The sequence below is a fragment of the Dipodomys merriami genome, unplaced genomic scaffold, assembly GCF_024711535.1.
Source record: "Dipodomys merriami isolate MVZ:Mamm:240054 unplaced genomic scaffold, mDipMer1.0.p SCAF_12, whole genome shotgun sequence".
Taxonomy (NCBI): Eukaryota; Metazoa; Chordata; class Mammalia; order Rodentia; family Heteromyidae; genus Dipodomys; species Dipodomys merriami.
This window is the reverse complement of record NW_027202493.1, coordinates 44,812,948-44,831,772: the sequence shown is the minus strand read 5'-3', so window position 1 is coordinate 44,831,772 and position 18,825 is coordinate 44,812,948. Positions and strand designations below refer to the sequence as shown.

The 18,825-nt window shown below is 54.5% G+C and overlaps 1 protein-coding gene across 3 annotated transcripts in view; it reads left to right on the top strand.

The window, feature by feature from the left end:
* Positions 1 to 18,825, top strand: part of Mcph1 (microcephalin 1) — a 150,913-nt gene that overhangs the window by 119,384 nt on the left and 12,704 nt on the right. For all 3 annotated transcript variants that reach the window (XR_011370802.1, XR_011370801.1, XM_070016827.1), the window contains one exon: positions 15,782 to 16,019. Coding sequence is in view for 1 of the 3 variants with exons in the window: in XM_070016827.1 (XP_069872928.1) it covers positions 15,782 to 16,019 (238 nt within the window). In the remaining 2 variants the exon portion in view is untranslated. The remainder of the gene's footprint in view (positions 1 to 15,781; positions 16,020 to 18,825) is intronic.

Genomic DNA, 18,825 nt, shown 5'->3' with positions numbered 1-18,825 from the left:
TTCCACAGGGCCCCCGTGCCCCTGTGGAAGATCCCCAGTGCATCACCAGAACCTCAGTGGCGATCACCGCACCCTCCGCGGCTCCCGAGTCCTGGGCGCGGGCTCTGATTCACGCCCAGCCTTGCTGCCCTGGTGTCCTGGCCGTAGGATCTCTGCTCCGTGGTGATGTGGGGTCCTGCAGGGGAGGAGGGGTCTCACCCGTCTGTGCTGGTCAGGTGTCCTGGGCAGAGATGGCCGCGCCCATCTCTGGAGAGCACTGCCCGCCGCACCTCCTTCTGCAGAAGGAAAGTGTCGCACCACAGACACCACCTGGGCTTGGGAGATGGTCTTGGCGTGAGTCCACGGCCTTCTCATTTCTCAGCTGTCCTAGAAGGATGAAAGGGTTTGGATCTGTAAGCACTAAACTGAGCCGGCATTGCAGGAACTTCTCTACGTGTCCCAATGTCACACGTGAGCACTTACTAATCTAAAATGTTAGAAAAAAGATTATTTTACCTCCTTCTCTCCCTCATGTCTCCGTATTTTCAAGACTTTTCCTGAAGATCGTTTTTTCCAAACTTCTTTTCACTGGCACACAAAGACAGAACTATCCATCATTGTTAAGGTAATATACCTGCCAGGGTCAAGCAGATTGAGGTCCGGTTTGTCTCTAACACAGGAATGTGTCGATGTTATCTTGCAGTTCCGTGGCCTCCGTTAGTAAAGCAGAGATGGCTCAGGATGCCATGCCTTCTCTGGACCACCGCCGTGGCAGGCCTGGGTCTGAGACTCAGATGCCAGGGGAGAAAGCAAGAGTTGAAGCTGCAGGTCAGAGATGGACATTGGGCAGGGCGCACTGCACCTTGCTGAGAAGAGGGAGGAGGTTGGAGTTGAGGGGCCACGTGGGAAACTGAGGGAAAGCCTTGTAGCCGAGCGAGAGCTCAGGAGCTCCTAGGTGTGGAGGTGGACCCCGGCTGATGGGAAAAGCAGGCCTTCTCTGAACAAGAGGTGGGGGCCCTGCGGGTCTGGCTCAGCATCAGAGAGGTGTTCCAGGCGCTGTGGTGGGGACTGGGAGAGTAATAAGAGGCATCGATAGACTTCAGGAAGCGCAGTGAACGTCTGGGGGCCAAGGCCCTTTACAAATGTCAGAACACCACGAGTGGACAGGATTGGTCATTGCTGCTTCAGAGAAGAAGATTCCTTCCCCAAGTGGAACCTATAAAAGTCTGATGAGTTGAAGCAACGAGCAACAACGGCCACGTGCTGTAAACTAGGAGGAGAACACTGGAATGGGAAAAAGGGCACAGCCAGGCTCTTGAAAAAGCAGCCCTTTCCGCCGGCAACCCCGCTGCAGATAGCACGTTTCAGAGCATGACTCTTCCAAAACAGGGTGCTTTGGGGCTAAAACAGAAGGAGCTTTGATTCTCGTTCCTAGATGCGTTTGTGCCAGCCCCACGTACACCTGCGTGGCTGGGCCACAGAAAGATGGCCTCGGGACTTCTGATGGCTTAAGCCATGTATCTTGGAAGGCATTAAACCTGTGTGTGTAGGTGGTCCTGCTTAAAGCAAACACATGCTCGGCCTTTTGACAGTCCTGACAAAAGTGAGGAGCGCCTGGGAAGTGAGAAGCTTCCTTTGAACTCTGCTTCCGAGGTCAGACGCATAGGAAAGCCTACTCCTCCGCTGAGAATCTTAAAAAGAGGCCTTGATGTTGTTACGTGATTGCCTAACAGCAAGGCCTTCCTGCTCCCCCGGCAGGACATGCTCCAGAAAGAATGCCACACTCGGGACAGGAATCATCGATACCTTTGGAATTTTTTACGAGTGACTCAGGCGTCTCGAAGGCACTGCCTAGGGCTGAGTCGGGGACCGCAGGATGCGGACGCCGGTCCCCTGTCCGGGGCCCGGAGAGTGAGGGAAAACACGAGGAAGTGCTCAGTGCATTTTTTCTCATCGTGATGAATGATGCTTGTTTTCCTCCCCACTTTAATTAGAATGTTTCTACGTTTGCCAAAGAAAATGTTGGAATGGAGACAAAACCCTGAAATTATAGGAACAGGGCTTGATGTAATAGCTTATTTGTGAAGGAAACACAACTTGTTTGGTATTTTATTGAAGCAGGAAGTTCCGAACCTCAGAACACACAAGTACAACAAATCCTCAGGTGCTGGCTGAGTCATCTGGCATTGGAAATAGGCTCTGGTAGTTTTCCTTTGGTTCACTTGTTATCTTTATTTTGGTTTTGGGTTTGGGGGTTCTTTTTTTAAGTAGTAGGGTCAGGTGCAGATAGGAAATTACACAGAGCGCCATTTAGAGATTCAAATACTTTTAAAATAAGCCATCAAAGTTAAACAAAGAAGGCAAGTGAAGAAATTCTCTACTTAAACATCTGTATAGTATGTATATTATATATATATATATATATATATATATACTATATACATAGTACCTGTAGGTACACATATATAAATACATATACATAAACATATATATATATATATATGATGCTTGATTAATTTTCTATTTGAAAAGTAACCACTTGTCAGAGGCACCATATTGCCCAATCATAAAGGTAAAAGCACTGTCGTCTATTCTGTTCTGTTGGTCTCTTGGTGTCCCGTGGATTGTGGAAGCTGTGGAATGAGCTCGTAGGCACATTAGAGTAGGAGAGATGCCGGAGCTGAGGTTAAGCATGCAAGTCCTCTGGCTGGAGTGGCCTACCCTTTTCTGAGAGGTCGGGTCAGGATTCTGCCCTAAGGGAGCGGCAGCCACCAGGTCCAGTTCTGCACCGTACAGCCCCTGAGCACCCCAACACACTAGGGGGCTGTAGAGCCTCGTGTGGCTCCCGGAGGGACACTGGGCAGAGTGGACGGAAGTGGGGTGCACAGGGCCCAGAGTGTCTCCAGACCTCCCGTTAGGGCCTTCCCTAACTCCACGGAGGGGCCGCCTGGCACCCCACCCCTGCTCAGCAAGCCCCTTCCAGAGCAGCAGTGCTTCTTGTTGATGCTGAAGAATCTGCTCCTTCCAGGCCGTGAGGGCTGCCCACCCTCGTGGCTGGAGTGCCAGCCCGCCATGGCCACGAGGTCTGTGCTGGGGTCCGGGGAGCACGCGGCACAGACCCACGCACCCCAGCAGGCCCGGGCTCAAGGAAGGGTGCTCACAGCTTCTCTCCCTGGACTGCCAGAGGCTTCTGCGGGGATGAGGCTTCCGAGTGAAAGGTTTCTTTTAGGAAGGTTCTTGTTCACTGATCAGAGCAAACCCATCCCACTATGAAATGAAAGGCTCTCGGCTCTCTGGGTCTGAAAGCAATGGATAATGAAGACCAGCTCACAAGGTCATTGATGGGAGGCCTGGTGCCCCCAAAAGATGCCCACCAGGTCTTTCACAGTAGCCACAGGTGCTCCGCCAAGGCCAGAACCGTAAGCCAGTGGGCACACACACATGCATACACACACACATACACGCATAAGCATACGCATGCACACACACATGCATAAATGCCCTTGCTAGAAACAGGGCTGGTGAGAAGTTCATCGCACCAACTCCACCTGGACAGAGACAGGCAAGGACAGCAGAGCTCAGGAAGGTGGAAAGTGAGGACAAGGCTCTGCTTCCTGTCCCCTCCCTGCCCCCTCTCCACCCTCTCTGGAGAGGTGTCTTGGAAAACATCATGCTATACTCTTCTTTTACATTTCCAGCCATTTCCCTCATCTGCAGGTCCAAGATCTCGCCCGCCAGCCGCCCCGCATTTCTTCCCCCTCCCTCCCGCACCAGTGCCAGCTGCCTGCACAAGGGCCAGCCAACCCCACGACCTTGGGGTTCACAGAGCTGACAGGGTCCAGGTGGCATGTGGGTAGTTTAGGCGATCGCGCCCTGAAGCAGAGACCACGGGAGGGTGTTGGGTGGGGATGCAGTGGAAGCACAGGTCGTGGGGCGCAACCGGTGGGCAGGGCTTGGAAGAAGAGACACGGGTCCAGAGACACCTGAGCTACCGCAGTAGCCACGAACACAGGCTGGTGGCCAAGTTCTGGAGGAATGCCCAGGAGGAGGGCAGCGCGATGGGGGAGAGGGCCAGCTCCCTGCGCCCAGGCCCAGCGTAGGCCTGGCTCCTGCCCTTCCCTCACTTCCTCTCCCCAGTACGCACGGAGTTCCCGGGCAGCCTTTGTTGTTGGCTGGCGTGGTGCATCGGCTTTCCCTGTTGTTTACAACCTCCAGGTATTTGTAGACAGATCTTATCTCCTTCCCTCTTGGCCCAGCGCTGCATATTTTACTCTTTTAAACTGTTCCTGGGTCTGGCCCCTGTTTTGTGTTTTCAGATGTCATACCATTAGGGCTATTTTAAGAGACTCAATAAACTAAATAAGGCCTGGCCTAAGTAAGAATGGCCTTGAAATAGAAAACAAAGTAAAACGTATTAATGTGGGCGTGTTTCTGCGCATGTGTGTATAACTGTGCGCATGAGGTCTGTGTGCGTGCATGTCTGTGTTACATGTGAATACTGTGCAGGTATGTGTGTGCACGCCTGTGTCCATTGTGTGTACTCTGTGTGGACATGTCTGCCTGTGTGTGCGTGTACATGGGTTTGTCCCTCTGTGCCTGCTCAGCTAGAGCACCTGGCCCCTGAGTACTCTCTGCCTTTGCTACTTCTCCCCCCGAGCATTAGCCTGCATTTCTCCCAATTTTCCCAGGAATGAGCCCATACTAAATATAAAGAAAAGGAGGATGAAATGCAGGAAGTGGTAAGCAGCCGCTGCCTGCCCTCTGCCGTACATGCCTTGCTCTGAGGTCTCTGGCCCTGGGAGAACAGCTCTATTACCATGTGGTTTTCCAAAGGGTCCAGCTCCAGTTTGTCTTTGATTTTCTTGGCGCAGTGCTGAGGAGGGTGGGGTGGGGTCTCGGCGATGCAGGGGGGGTGGGGGGGTGGCAATGCGGGGTGGAGCAAGAGGTCCGTGTGATGATGGAAGTCTACGTTTTGATTATTATTACCTCAGTTGGTCAAAATCATCAAATTTGTACAACTAAAAGGAGTCACTTTCATTGCTTGAAGAAGATGACTCAGGAAGTTTGATCTTGCAGTGGCGTGCACAGGGAGAGTGCCCAGGTCCAGGCCGAGCCGGTGCCTGCTCTGCCTGCGTGGTCACGTCAGGGCTGAGGCCCAGCCCACAGGGAGTGTGGCGTGGAAGCCCCCTCCCCACCGCCAGTGAATTGCACGGGCGTTACACACTCGCAAGACGAACGCTGGCCTCCAACCAGCAAATGGAAAGTGGCTGTGCGGGCTCTAGAAGGTGATCCCGCGAGGCGCAGAGACGCACACACGTAATCAGCCCCAGCCACTCTGGAAGAAGAGACAGGAAGATTGGGGTTTGAAGCCAGCTGGAGTAAAGTTAGCATGAGGCTTTGCCAGAAAAACAAACAAAAATAAATGAAAAAGAGATCAAGACTGAGCCTGGTGACTGAGCCATGGCTCTGGGCCTCCACTTTGCTGTCCTAACAGCAGCGCTGGGCGTTACGGTGATTCTTCTTCATATGACCTGCTCTCCATGACAGATACTGGGAATACTTATTTAATAATGCCTGATCTATTTATGTTTTAAAAATAAATAGACAATGCTGGGTGTCAGTGACTCTCACCTGTAATCCTAGGTACTCAGGAGGCTGAGATCTGAGGATTTCAGTTCAAAGCCAGCCTGGACAGGAAAGTCTTTGGGACAGTTAACCACCAAAGAAGCCAGAAGTAGAGCTGTGACTGAGTTCAAGCCTAGAACCAGCACACACACACACACACACACACACACGCACGCACGCACGCACGCACGCACGCACGCACGCACGCACGCACGCACACACACACACACACACACACACACACAGAGGCAAATCTCAGGACACTTACAGGACTGCAAATCAGTATTCAGCGAAGTTACCTTATTCACTAGGATTGTTGGGGGAGGTGCTGTTGGGTTGGGTTGGATTTGACCTTTGTCTTTTAGGACAGTTCACTTTAGCAAGGCCCCTCAGTCCCTGTCTCTTGTGGTCCTCATACTGGACACAGGAGGGACACGGACCCTGGAAGGTCCTGGTGCTTGTGCTGCCCGCTGAGCAGCCTGGGCCGGGCTCCGAGGTACGGCTCCCGCGGCTGGCCCAGGCTCCGCTTTGCTCACAGTGAAGAAGCTTTCTGGGGTGACACTGGCCTTCGACGTGGTCCCACCACAGCACCTGGCCCAGAGAGGGAGGTGAAGACCCGGCCCCCCAATAACATCAGGGTGCAGTGCCCCCGCGGGCCCCGTGAACCGCACACTCTCTACTTATTTGGGTTGAAACGCGACGGAACGTGAACGCTTCACACCTGCCATTCTTTCCTCACGCCAACAAAGCTTCTGGGAATGGTCAGGGGAAGCAAGCATGGCGGAAGCTTTTCAGAATAACAGAGAAGAAATGGGCTGCAAAGTACGGAGTGATCCAAAGAATCCCAAGGAAGAAGCGGCGGCAAGCCAGGGACCTGGCCTGGGGCCCCTACACGGGACGCAGGAACTGACGCCTGGAATGTGCTGACCTGTTTACGTCCCAGCCAGACCCCTCACCCCGCTCAGCGCTACCCCACAGCCCGCAGCCCTGGGCCACCGCGGCATGCACACCGGGCCGACACTGCAGTGCCCACTCACCGCCTGGCACTTTTTTGTCTTTCCCGGAATACGGACTTGAGAAGGCGCTTCCCACCAGAGCTTGCTGGCTGCTCCTCTCCTCCCTCCTCAGCCCTGCTGCTACAGTGCTCAGGCGCAATGCCAAGGACCCGCTCCATGCCGAGGCGGGGGGGGGGGGGGGAGGGAGGGTCGTCCCGAGACTCCAGCCTCCAGCCAGGGCCCTCCTGGCACTCGGGCACATGGAGCAGAGCTCCGTGCTGCACCCCTGACCAAAGACTCAGCAGCAAGTAAATCATGGAAAATGAACAAGAGCTCCATCAGGCACAGATAGCCCGGGAGCTTCTGGAATCATCTGAACGTGCCTTCGCCTTGAGTGGCTGGAAGCTGAAGGGAGAGAGAGGAAGGAGCCCTCCAATTCTGCCCGCTGAGCCCACAGGGGCTAGGATGGGGTTCATGGCCACTGGCCTCAAGGAGAAAAATAATAGACCGGCAGGTTCTGCTCCAATAATAAAACTTGTCAGCAAGGCTTGTGGTGCTCTGTTAGTTCAGTGGCTCTGATGGCCGTCCATAAATTGCCACGTGCAGAGACGGACTGTAAGATTCTGGAGAGTGCTTTTCTTGAGCTTTGAAAGGCTATGCCTGATTCTAAACAGAAGGAGGCAGGAACCCTTGAAACTGAATGGTAATGTGTTTCCATATACTTGTTCAAAGCATGACACCCACACATCTAACAACCCTCGAAAGTAAACGGAGAAGAAAACAAAAGCTTTTAAGGAATCAGTGGTCATTTCTCCCAGTTTAAAGCCACAGGCCCTGCTTATACTTTATCAATCATGAGTCAAAAGATAGCTGCGAAGGTCAGCATCGTGGAAAGCGCCTGGCCTGGCTGGGCTGGGGCGTCGCTCACTGATAGAGAACTTGCCTCCCAGGTGCCAGGCCCCGGGTCCCATCCCCAGCACCTGAGTAAAAAAGCCAACCTGCCGAGGGTTAGTGTTCCTGCCTACGCCACCATGCTCCCTCCCCGGCCCGTGTGCCCGTTTTTATTAAAGCAAGGTCTGCGTCCTGGTGACAGCACACTTCCCGGGTGCTGCAGCTTGAGCTGGAAAATGGCAGCAACAGCCCCTCCCCCTCCTCTTCCCCCGCCCCTCCCCTGCAGGTGGCAGGGCCTTCTCAGCAGTGTCCTCCCTGCCCCAGGAGAGTCGGCCGGCCGCAAGTCAGCCGCGTCCCCGCAGACCCCAGGAGGGACCCGAACACCCGGTCTGCTGAGCCACATGGTGCCGGGTCCACATCTGCAGGACAGTCCCCCTCCACCACAGGTCAGCAGGACACCGCTGTGGACCAGCACTGCCCATGAAGGACTCCGCGCCGCGTGCAACCTCTGTGGACTACGTGTGCGTATGCTCTTCTGCCTGCTGCCATAGGTGTGACCCAGTTACCCATGAGCCTCCTTGAACTAAATCGGGACATCTGGCATCCTCTGTGACTGCAGGAATGGTGACATTTGAGACACTCTGCTGTAATCCTGTCTCACCCCACGCTCCTAGACTCCACCATCAGAAATCCCTGAGCCCACCCAGCCTCACTTGGTGTGGGGGGCCGCCTCGCACCTCTGTTGTAACTGCTGCCCTGGTGATTCTTGCACGAGCCTAAGAGCCACTCCTTGGAGGAGTGGGGACCCTCAGGACCCTCCTGGGCTATGGGGTGCAGGTGCTTTCCGTTGCCCGCACCTGTATCTTTATATGGCCCACCCATTTCCTGCCATCTATCAAGCCATTCTTAAAGGAACAAGTAGAAATCCAATAAAAACCAAAGAGTGAGTTCCAAAGTGTTTTATCACGATTTTTGAAACACGAAAATTAAAAGCAATCGAAGGCCATTCAGAGCCAGGCTGTCATTGTCACTGAAGCGTACAGGCCCGGCTCAGGCTGGCTGGAGCTGACAGCCCCCAGGGCTCCAGCTGTGACATGCTTCTTGCAGAGGTTGAAGAGTCTGAGGCATGCAGTCCAGATTTATGACTTTTTGAAAAGCTATTTGTGGATTCCCAAGGCGGCTATGTTCCCGTCACTCATGTGGCCGTCAGGACTCAAACGATGCTTTTAAAATCCCAGTCCGGCCACAGCGAGCTCGGCTTGGCCTCTGCTGGGCGTGGAGATGCACACGTGCACGCACGCGGGTCCGTCATCTGGACATCGCTTCATCCTGAGCCGGCCGGCCCGAGACAAGGCTCGGCGGACTTTGGATTTCCCTTTCCACCGAAGTGAGAATGTGAAGACAAGGCCTCAGGAAGCGAGCCCTTCTCGCCCAACCGGCCTGAGTCTGTGTAGACCAGCAGATCCTCGACCCGAGCCATGCCACCGAGCACTGCCGTGGGAACCCACTGCTGGTGGCCGTGGTGAAGTGTGACCCCCCTTCACTCCCTCTCAGCCCTCACCCCATTTGTGTGCTCTGGGCCAAGTCTTCCGGATTTCTCTCATCTTGTTTCTGAAACATTGTAGTGTGGAAACCGAGGCGGATTATGTAAAGCACACTCCCCGGCTTTCCAGCGCATGCTTTTTCCGCCGGGTCGGAAGGATTCCCTAAACCATCGGCACCGTTTTTACTGGCCCTCGGTGTCTCCGGCTCGACATGCCCTCCTCCCATCATCGACCTGTGAAATGATCTCCACACCCAGCTCTCTTACACACATGCAGCGGTGTGGGGCTGAGACGGGCCTCCCAACCCTCTTTCCAAGTCTGGACCCGAGGGAGCGGGGGCTGCCCAGGGGTTCTGCCACCAAGGCTCTGCTCCCCTTTATTGAGCACTGTGACCTTCGTATGATTCTTTAAAGTTGTGCATTTGTATCTTTACACACACACACACACAACTTTAATTCCCCAGAGCTTCCGCGCCAGGCAGCTTTGGATGAGTTCATCAATATGTCTGTTGGTTGATGGATGAAAAAGATTCTTGGTCTTTTCCACTTCCTCCCGTAGCCCTGACTGGGGAGAGTCTGGGGCTGAAGCTCATGCTCTTCCTGGAGCCAGTCCTGACCTTATGCTGGCATGTCGCTGAGCTTCAAGGGACAGGAAGAACAAAGATGTGACACAGTGTTATAGAATCTGCGGATGAGGCTGTGAGAAGAGACGGATCAAAGCTTTCTGAGGTTTCAAGCCTAGGTGGACTGAGACAACGAGAAAAGCAAGGAACAGGAGACAGAGCGAGAAAGAACGTGTATATACTGAAGAAATGGTGTCAGGCAGAAGTCGGGGATGGATGGCGTAGGCGTGAATTCATAGAAGCACTGTCACCTCCTGGCTAGTTTCATAGATCCGGCTTGCAAGTCAGTGTCCTACAGCAAGGGGAGAAGGGAGAGGGAGAGAGACTGGGATCCTAGAAATAATCATTTACCCTTTCCTAAACCACGAACAACCGAGCGCCTGCCTGCGTAGGCACCTCCTGTGGGCAGAACTGCGTGATGTGAGCCCGACAGGCTGCGCGGTCACCAGCCGCTCCGTCCCTCTCCCCCGCCTCAGGCCGGCCACGCTGTGCTTCCCACCGGCCGCCCACCCTTCCAGTCTCCGGCTAGAGAGAGCTGCCCACAGCCCCTCCCTCCTCCACCCACTGCCTGCCACGGGTTCATGTCTGTGGAGGTCCTCCTTTCTCCACTCCTGCTCATCCACGCCGTCACCCACCCCTGCTCCTCCATCACTGCAGTCTGCCTTGGCCACGGCCTCATCCTCCCAGTCTCTAGAGTCTTCCGTGCCCTCGCCCTCCGCCTGCAGCGCTGCAGCCGGCCCGTCCTGCCGACAGCGTCCATCCGAATCACCTCTCGCCTCACTGACCCGGCTCTGCTCTTCCAACTCCGCTGGCAGAAGGCCAACCGTGAGACTCTCCCAGGGTTCCCATCCTCCCTGACCTCGGCCTTTTAAAAATCCCTTCCAGAGACTGCTGCCCTGACTTCTCACCAGAGAGTAAGTCCTGCTTCCCAAGCTGCAGTGGGAGCGTTCCCCAAGTCCCACTCCATAGAGGTCGCAGTACTGCGTGGTCACCAATGAGCCCATCCGGTTCAACCAACAACAGCCACCCCCGTGCCAGGCGCCGGGGAACAGCACTGAGCAAGTCGGCTCCCCCCATGGGTCCTAACAGGAGGAGCATTGAACTTGCAGCGCAAGAAGAGACAGGTGCCGGAAGCGGCACTGGTAGTCGGGCTGGACACATAGGGCGGGCCTGGCCGAGAAGGTCACGGCTGAGGACAGACTTACAGTGTGACAGGAAGGAAGGGCATCCCAGGCAGAGCACAGGGGCCAGGCGGGAGCCCAAGGCAGAGCGCGGGGGCCAGGCCGGAGCCCAAGGCAGAGTGCGGGGGCCAGGCTGGAGCCCAGGCAGAGTGCGGGGCCCGGCGGGAGCCCAAGGCAGAACCAGAGAGCACAGGGCCAGGCGGGAGCCCAAGGCAGAGCCCGGGGGCCAGGCCAGAGCCCAAGGCAGAGCCCGGGGGCCAGGCCAGAGCCCAAGGCAGAGCCCGGGGGCCAGGCCAGAGCCCAAGGCAGAGCCCGGGGGCCAGGCCAGAGCCCAAGGCAGGCCTGCGCCCCACGTGGCCAGGCGTGGCGGCGGCCAGCCATGGGACAGAGCCCACCTGCGGGGCCTCAGTGTTTGCTGAGTGCAGCGAGCCTGCAGCACTCCAGACAGAGAGGAGACAGGATGTGACGTAAAGCTCCTCACTGTGTGGAACACAGCCTCTGAGGTCCAGAGCTGGGGAGGCTGGGAAGGGAGACCAGGCCTGAGGCCTTCAGTGTGCGTGGCGTGGCGAGGCCCAGTCCGCGTGCACTGTGAAGATGAGGCTGCCGGGGTCAAGAAGGGTGACAAGGGATGTGGGAGAAAGGGAGGTGTCACGAGCGACCTCGGGGTGTGGCCTGGGCCTCTAGAAGGGTGGGACTCCCCAAAACTGAGGTGGAGAGAGCGGCTGCGGGCAGACAGGCCCCGGGGAGGAGGGGGGTCGACCCCCACGTGGCCGAGATTCTGGAACATAAAAGGTGGGCATCATCCACACGCAGAGGCTTCTGAGGCCCCGAGATGGGGGCAGAAGGGAGAGGAGAACGGAAAGCACAAAGAACAAGGGCGGATCCAGTGCGCTCCGGCATTAACAGGTCTGGGGGGAGAGAGCAAAGCAGCTGAGGAGAAGTGAATGGTGAAGGAGAGGAACCAGGGAGGGTTGGGCAAGGCAGATGGTTCACAGAGGAAGGATGGCGGGGTCTGCTACCGAGGGGACCCCACATCCCAGCAGGCTGAGCACCCCACGGTGGGTGCACCGGTGCACCGCCGCGGTGGGAGGGCAGCTCGTGGGCATTGCTGACTCCTTACCAATCAGGAAGATCCGCAGTATCTCCTGTTTCACACCCAAGGTGAATTGATCACAGCACCACGTTTTCTGTGCCACTCAAAAGAACGCAGCCATGGCACCCCGGCCCTCTGCACCCTCCCCGAGATGCTCACCCCTGTGCGGTGTTAAATTGTGCGTCTTGGAACCCGAGGAATGGCTTTGTTTCACGACGGGCAGCGTGGGGATTCTCATCTTCGCTTCCAGTGGGACCTGGGGGCCTCACCCCGACTCAAAGCCTGACATTTGCTGTGCCTGACTCGCGCGTGATCTTGGCCACCGCACGGTGGTCAGCCCTTCCCCTGGAAGTCTGCTGCAAGCATTCTGTAGAGAAAGGCCTGTGCTTCGTCCACGTAGGCCCCGGGGGCTGCGGTGACCCCCGCCCGGAGGAGTGTCCGTCACTAACTGAAACCCAGCACTGGCCAAGTCAACCATCAACTCCCGTGGGGCTCGGCTTCTCAGTCGTGGCTAAATAGCCGGGATTCCTTGGTGCCAGAAGCGTGGGGAATTCTGCTCTGCTTTAGCTTTGTCAGCAACACGGTCTGCCGTGCCCAACTTCCAGGTGAATCGATGGGAAGGGTGCCAGCCAAACCCTGGCGAAGCAGTAGCTCCTCTGCCAAGGATAAGTGCACACGTAGGTGGCATTTTCCAGGACAAAGCCAGTGTTCCTCCCTCAGCCGACTCTTCAGTCTTCATCCGCTATCGGTGAGGGTTGAACCAAGAACTCTGAGCCAGTGGCCCCTTGACTCCTCTGTGCCTGTGAGCACACATGTATATGGAAGATTGTTTGTGTCACCTTCCCAGGAAACAGAGAACTACCAAACACCAGCCGGAGTTCACCCGACTGCCCTGGCTTCTCTTCTGCACCGCGCTTGCCTGGGAGGCCACTTGGGCCTAGAGTGCTACTCAGCTCACTTGGTCCAGTTCCTTTTTTCTTTTTTGGCAGGGGAACTTGAAAGTCCTCAAGCCCTTTTTGCCTTTTTTTTTTTTCCTTAATAAGTTCTCACATTTTTGCCCACGCTGGCCTAGACTGCAGTCATCTGGTTTATACTTCCCAACCAGCTGGGGTACCAGGGGTGTGACATCATGCCTGGCTCTTTATTGGTTGAGATGAGATCTTGAGAACTTTTTGCTGACTCGCCTCCATGCTCACATGTCCAGCTCCTGAACAGTTAGGATTATAGGCATGAGCCACTGCACATGGCCTCCACGACTCTTTACAAGACCTCGGGTTCTGCAGGAAAACAGCTGTGTTACATACTCTTCCAGTATGTAACTGTGATCGTTGGGAACTGCTGGCCGGGTGGATAAATGGTGTATGGTCGGGGGAGGAGGGTTCACTGCTGAAGTCTGTCAGTGTTTCTAGTTTATAAATGTGTCCTTCAGATCGCCCTTTGAATGGGCTCTTCACAGGGTCTCTTGTCTTGTCTGAATGAGAGCTGTGGTTTATTTTTTCTTTTCATTCTTTGTAGCTGGAAACTCACAAGATGGTGTGGGTGAGCCTGGTTATCTCCGAGATCCTTAATTGGGTGACAACAGGAGCAACATGCCGCGATGGCCACCGTGCCAGCCGGCAGCGCCTGACCCCATGCCTGGCTCCCAGTCTGTGTGTGTGTGTGTGTGTGTGTGTGTGTGTGTGTGTGTGTCACAGTGCACAATGAAGGTGAAGCTAGAGCAGATTGCTGTGAGTTGCTGTCACAAAGAGCACCAAGAAGGCTGTGGAAATGCTGAACACAGGTTTGCGTTGGAATCCATGCACTCAAGCTTTGCACCTCCATCTGGAAGGAACCCCAGGCATCAGGCCTGAGAGGCACAGAAGAGGCACCCCCTGATGCACCCCAGCCTTCCCAGCTGCCCAGTGTGAGGTTTGCATTTGTGTGGTTTGCATCCTTAGTTACAACTAACTGAAAAATGTGCCAGTAGGAGTGGGGGGAATGATGTGCATCGGAAGGAAAGTGGATGGACCAAAGTCAGGCTTCTGAGACAAGGTCACAGCCCTCAGTAGCCAGGTAGTTTTGTCCTGTGTGCTTCCAAAGGCTCAGAGGGGCTGGGGGGGAGGGGCACAGGGCTGCATTGGTAACCACGTTCTTAGACAGTTCTCCCCATCACTGAGGACCTGGGACAGGACACTTCTGGAACTGAGATGATGAGTAAAGGCACGTGTCCTCTGGGACCTCTGGGCAGGCATCCTGTTCTTAAGGCCTTCCTGTACTGGAAGGTCAGTAGTAAGCAAGTCATGTATCCCATTGTCTTTGTAGGAAAAAGATGCCCCCCGTCAGCCAGGCATCGGGGGCTCAGGCCTAGAATCCTATCTACTCAGGAGGCTGAGATCTGAGGATTCAAAGCCCCAGTAGGAAAGTACATGAGATTGGAAGTGGTGCTGTGGCTCAAGTGGTAGAGCGCTGGCCTTGAGCTGAAGAGCTGAGGGACAGCGCCCAGGCCCAGAGTTCAAGCCCCACGACCGACCAAAAAAAAGAAAAGTACATGAGACTTATCTCCAAAATTAACTTCCCCCCCCCCAAAAAAAGGAAGCCAAAATGGAGCTGTAGCTCAAGTGGTTTGGCTTTGATTTAAAAAAAAAAAAAAAAAAACCTCAGGGATAGTGCCCAGGCCCTGAGTTCAAACCCTGAACTGGAACCAAAAAAAAAAAAAGAGTGCCAGTTGTAGTTTCTGTGACTGTGAGCTCCTCACACATACATATGTATGCAATGTGCAATGAACTCTTGGATTCCTGGTTTAGTGTTCACAATCCTGGTCTTCAATTAAGTCTCCCTACTGTTCCTCAGGTCAACCAGATAACCAACCTCTGTAAGACTAAAAGAGACAGCAGCTTTGCACTGTTGCTTGAATGCTGCCCTTTTGTCCTAACAACGAAACATCCTCTAGATACCTCTCTCCCAGTGCGCTGGTTGGGGGAATGGCTGCAGGAATTCTCCTTCAGGGTTGCCTTGCTCTCCCTTTGCCCATCTAGACATTGGAGCGATTTGCAACACTGCTTAGCTCCTGTCAGAGTGCCCTGGAGGCCCCTGGGCGGAACCACCCTCCCTCAGACACCAGGTATCATGGCATGAGCAGAGCCTCAAATTGCACGCACTGCTGCGGTCATTCGAGCTGCCTAAACACGATGTGCAGCACACACAGCACTGCTGATGGCTTTAACACGTCGTTTTAAAAACTATAACAAGTCAAGAGGAACCCATTTTGCCTGTAAATTTGTTTTCTTAGGAATGTTATTCATGGCCATTTTGGAAAACATTTGTTGTATCATTGGACTCTCCCATCTTCATAGGTCTTAAGAATTTAACATTCTTCCAAGCATGGGCAACTTCTGTGGTTTGGACACAGAGTTACCCAAAAAAAGCTCATGTGTGGAAAACGTGGCCCCCAGCCAGTGACCCTTGGAGATGATTGGCTCATGAGCATTCTGACTTCACCAATGGATTATTAATCTCTTGATGAATTCGTAGCTGAGTGTACTATTAAAGAAAGAATGGGGGTCTGGTTGGAGGACAGAGCCCACAGTGGTGTCTATGATATACTGACCCCCCGCCCCTTGCTCTCTGCTTCCTGACCTTCATGGGATGAGCAGCTTTGCTCCTCTCTGTTACCACAAGTCCATAGCAATGAGGCCAGTGGACCACAGAATGCACACTCTGAACTGGGATTGAAACTAATCTTTCCTCCACTAAATGGTCTGTCAGAGGTACTTGGCCTGCTCCTCTCTTCGCAAAGGAAGGAACGAGGAACCTGCTCTCTGTGAAGAGTGAGGCGTCCGTGCCCGTGTGACCTCCCTCTGTCTGCCCCGCAGGTCTGCCGACGTGAGCGCCAACTCTTGGCCGGCCAGTACCAGGGAACCCTCTTTGCTGACCAGCCCTTGATGTTCATCACCCCAGCCAGCAGCCCCCCCAGAGCCAAGCTGTGCGAGCTGGTGCTCCTGAGCGGAGGCCACGTTAGCCCGACCTCCCAGAGGGCCGTCATCGTCATCGGACCCTACACTGGAAAGAAGAAAGCCACCGTCAAGTATCTGTCAGAAAAATGGGTCTTAGGTAAGAACACGGGCGGCGGGAATCCAAGAGGGAGGGACAGGGGGAGACATGGCCGTCGGGAATTGGCTAGAAAGCCATTGCTTGGTGGGCACACTAGTTAGGGCAGGCTTCACAAGAGGGACATCCGGCACCCCTGCCCTCCTTCCACAGGGCCTAGCGGTAATAGTGACTGTCCTGGTGACCTCCCCCTTCCTGGTCAGCTGAGGTGGACGTGCAGTGGCACCTGGGTTACACGTCCCTGCTCCCTGATTGCACACAGTTACCCCTCACCTCCCAGCAGCGAGCAGTGTGACAGCAGCCCACGGAGAACAGCCATGTGTTCTCCAGGGAGGGAAGCCAGGACACCGCAGGCGCTGCCCTTCCAGCGCTCTCCTCCCACGCGGCGGTGACAGGAGGCCACCGCCACCCACGTCACCCTGCGGCCCCCAGGCCTGCAGGGAGCAGCCAGGGACGTGCATCCGGTGAGCACGCGCAGCCGGGACAGCAGCCTTCGTGCCAGGCTGGCCATCCCGAGGTGGATACGCTCCACTGCTCCCTCCAGAGGTTCTGTTGTTCGTGCTGTTAGCTACGTTGTAAGGGTTTCAGAGTGCCCGGTACAAGAGCGACACCTTGAAAATGAAAACAGACCATAATACCTCATCACACGGATAATCATCACATCACCTGCTCCATAGATGGTGCTCTTGGGCCATCGCAAAAATGTTTTTGGTTTTGGTTTTTTTGTTTTGGGTTTTTTTTTTTTTTTTTTTTTGCAAAATGGGTGTTTGTTAGGACTAAGCACCGCACACAGCAGCCAGTCAGTGTCTCACGGTTCTGGAGGCTGCAAGTCCAGGACCGAGGTGGTCACAGGATAGGCTCGCCCAGAGCCTCCCTCTGCCTGCCGGTGGTGCCTTCTCCTAGTGGTCTTCCCTCGCATCCACACTCCCTCTCCAAGACACCAGTGAGCGTGAGTCAAAGCCCACCCTCAAGGCCCCATTTTACCCTGCAGCGGCCTCGAAAGTCCGTGTGCACAAATGCAGCCACAGGGTGCGGTCCCAGGGGCTTGAACACAGGACTGGTAAGTGACACGGTCCAGCCCTGGCCAGGCCTGCTCCAGCATCACCCTGTGACCAAGAGCCTCACCTGCATTCTTCAGCACTGGTTCTTTCTCTCCGTCTATCTCGTCTCTGCTCTGTCTCTCACTTCCCTTTCCTCCTTCTCCTGACCCGCTCCCTCTCCCCCTGCTCCTTTTCAGTCCACCTAACGTAGGCATTGTCCCTGTCTCTCAATCCCAAATGTGTGGCTTTTTTCACCCATTTCCAGACACTATCCTTTAATAGGTGATCGATGCCACGCGTGTCCACACTACATTTATGCAGAAGCACATGCCTTTTGTGAGTATCTGTAAATGATTGATGCTCATCGCAACGCACTTTTCAAGTGCGGCAGTCAGGTCGGTTTTTACTGCCTGGTACAGAGTAAGTTATCTTTTTCCTGGAAACTAACTTAAAAACAAACCCCTTCTAACTACATTCCAAAAGCCAGAGGTTGTTTACTCTTTCCTAAATTCCAAGAAGCTGACCCTCAAACATCCTATGTTCTGAAAACAGAGCTTCTTGTTTTGTTTTCTAGAGAAGTGTACGTATCAAAATGACACTAACGACAGATCGCAATCGTGCTTTGGACATGTCTCATTCAGCTGATTCATATCCACAGTGATCTCACACGGAGGTCCCGGCCGGGTCTGCACCGCTCTGTTCCCCGGTGACGGTGGCAGGCTTCCCGTGCCCCTGTGTCCCCGCCCCCACCCCTCACCCCCTTCCATCCAGTCGCTTGCCCAGTTCTTCCAGTTGCTTGGCTGGGCCTCTGTCTCGCTGGTGGGCTTCGGGTGAAGTCTACACAACACCCGGGGCTAGCTTGCACAGCCTGTGGGGGTGGGCTGTGAGCGCCAGTTTCAGTTTCTTTTCTCCCCATAATTCACATCCTGTTTAGGCTTTTCATTGATTAGGCCTCTGCGTGGGCCTTGGCAGCATCCGGGTATTGTGTGGCTGCCGCCCTGGCCCTGTCCATGCAGCCCCTCCCCACCCCGGCCCCGTTGTGTTCGTGTTTTTGCTTTCTGAGTTGAATCACAAAGCAGTAGCCCCCGCTGTGTGCCAGAGCACAAGTACGATTGCTCTGTGTTCACGTTTTCAGACACAGACCTACAGAACGTGCCACACAGCCCTGCCGTCCCCCGCCCCAGCGTATTCTCCACTTTCTCCTGCTTTCCTTGCATGCTGCTCCAGGGAGACGGTGGCTGTGGGGTATCGCAGGCCGCCTGCTCCTCGTACGTCATCCTCCTGACCCTCACAGACCTACGTGTGTCCTTAAACATTTCTCTAGAGATGTGTCACTTTCACAGTGTGGTAGCATTTATTGATAGGAAGATGCCAAACTGCTTGAAAGCATCAGTTTGAAAGAAAAATGATTGTGTTGTGATCATAGATGAAAGTACTTCTCAGAATTCATCAATTAAATTTATTCCAACTTCAATAATGGTGGTAGTGAGAGGGCAAATCTCTAAGAGTCTCAAGAGTAGTTTAGATAAAATAGCCACTTAAAATTCTTAAAAGTAAGCCAGACCCAGGTGCTAGCACCTGCAATGTTATCTATTCAGGAAGGATGAGATCAGAAGGATCTTAGTTCCAGCCCAGGCATATACATGAGACTCATTCTCAAGCAATAAGTGGACACTGCAGTATACACATCTCATCAGAACTACAACAGGAAGTCTAAAAAGGTGTATCACAGTCCAGTCACATGCTGGGGGGGGGGAGGGGAGTGAGAC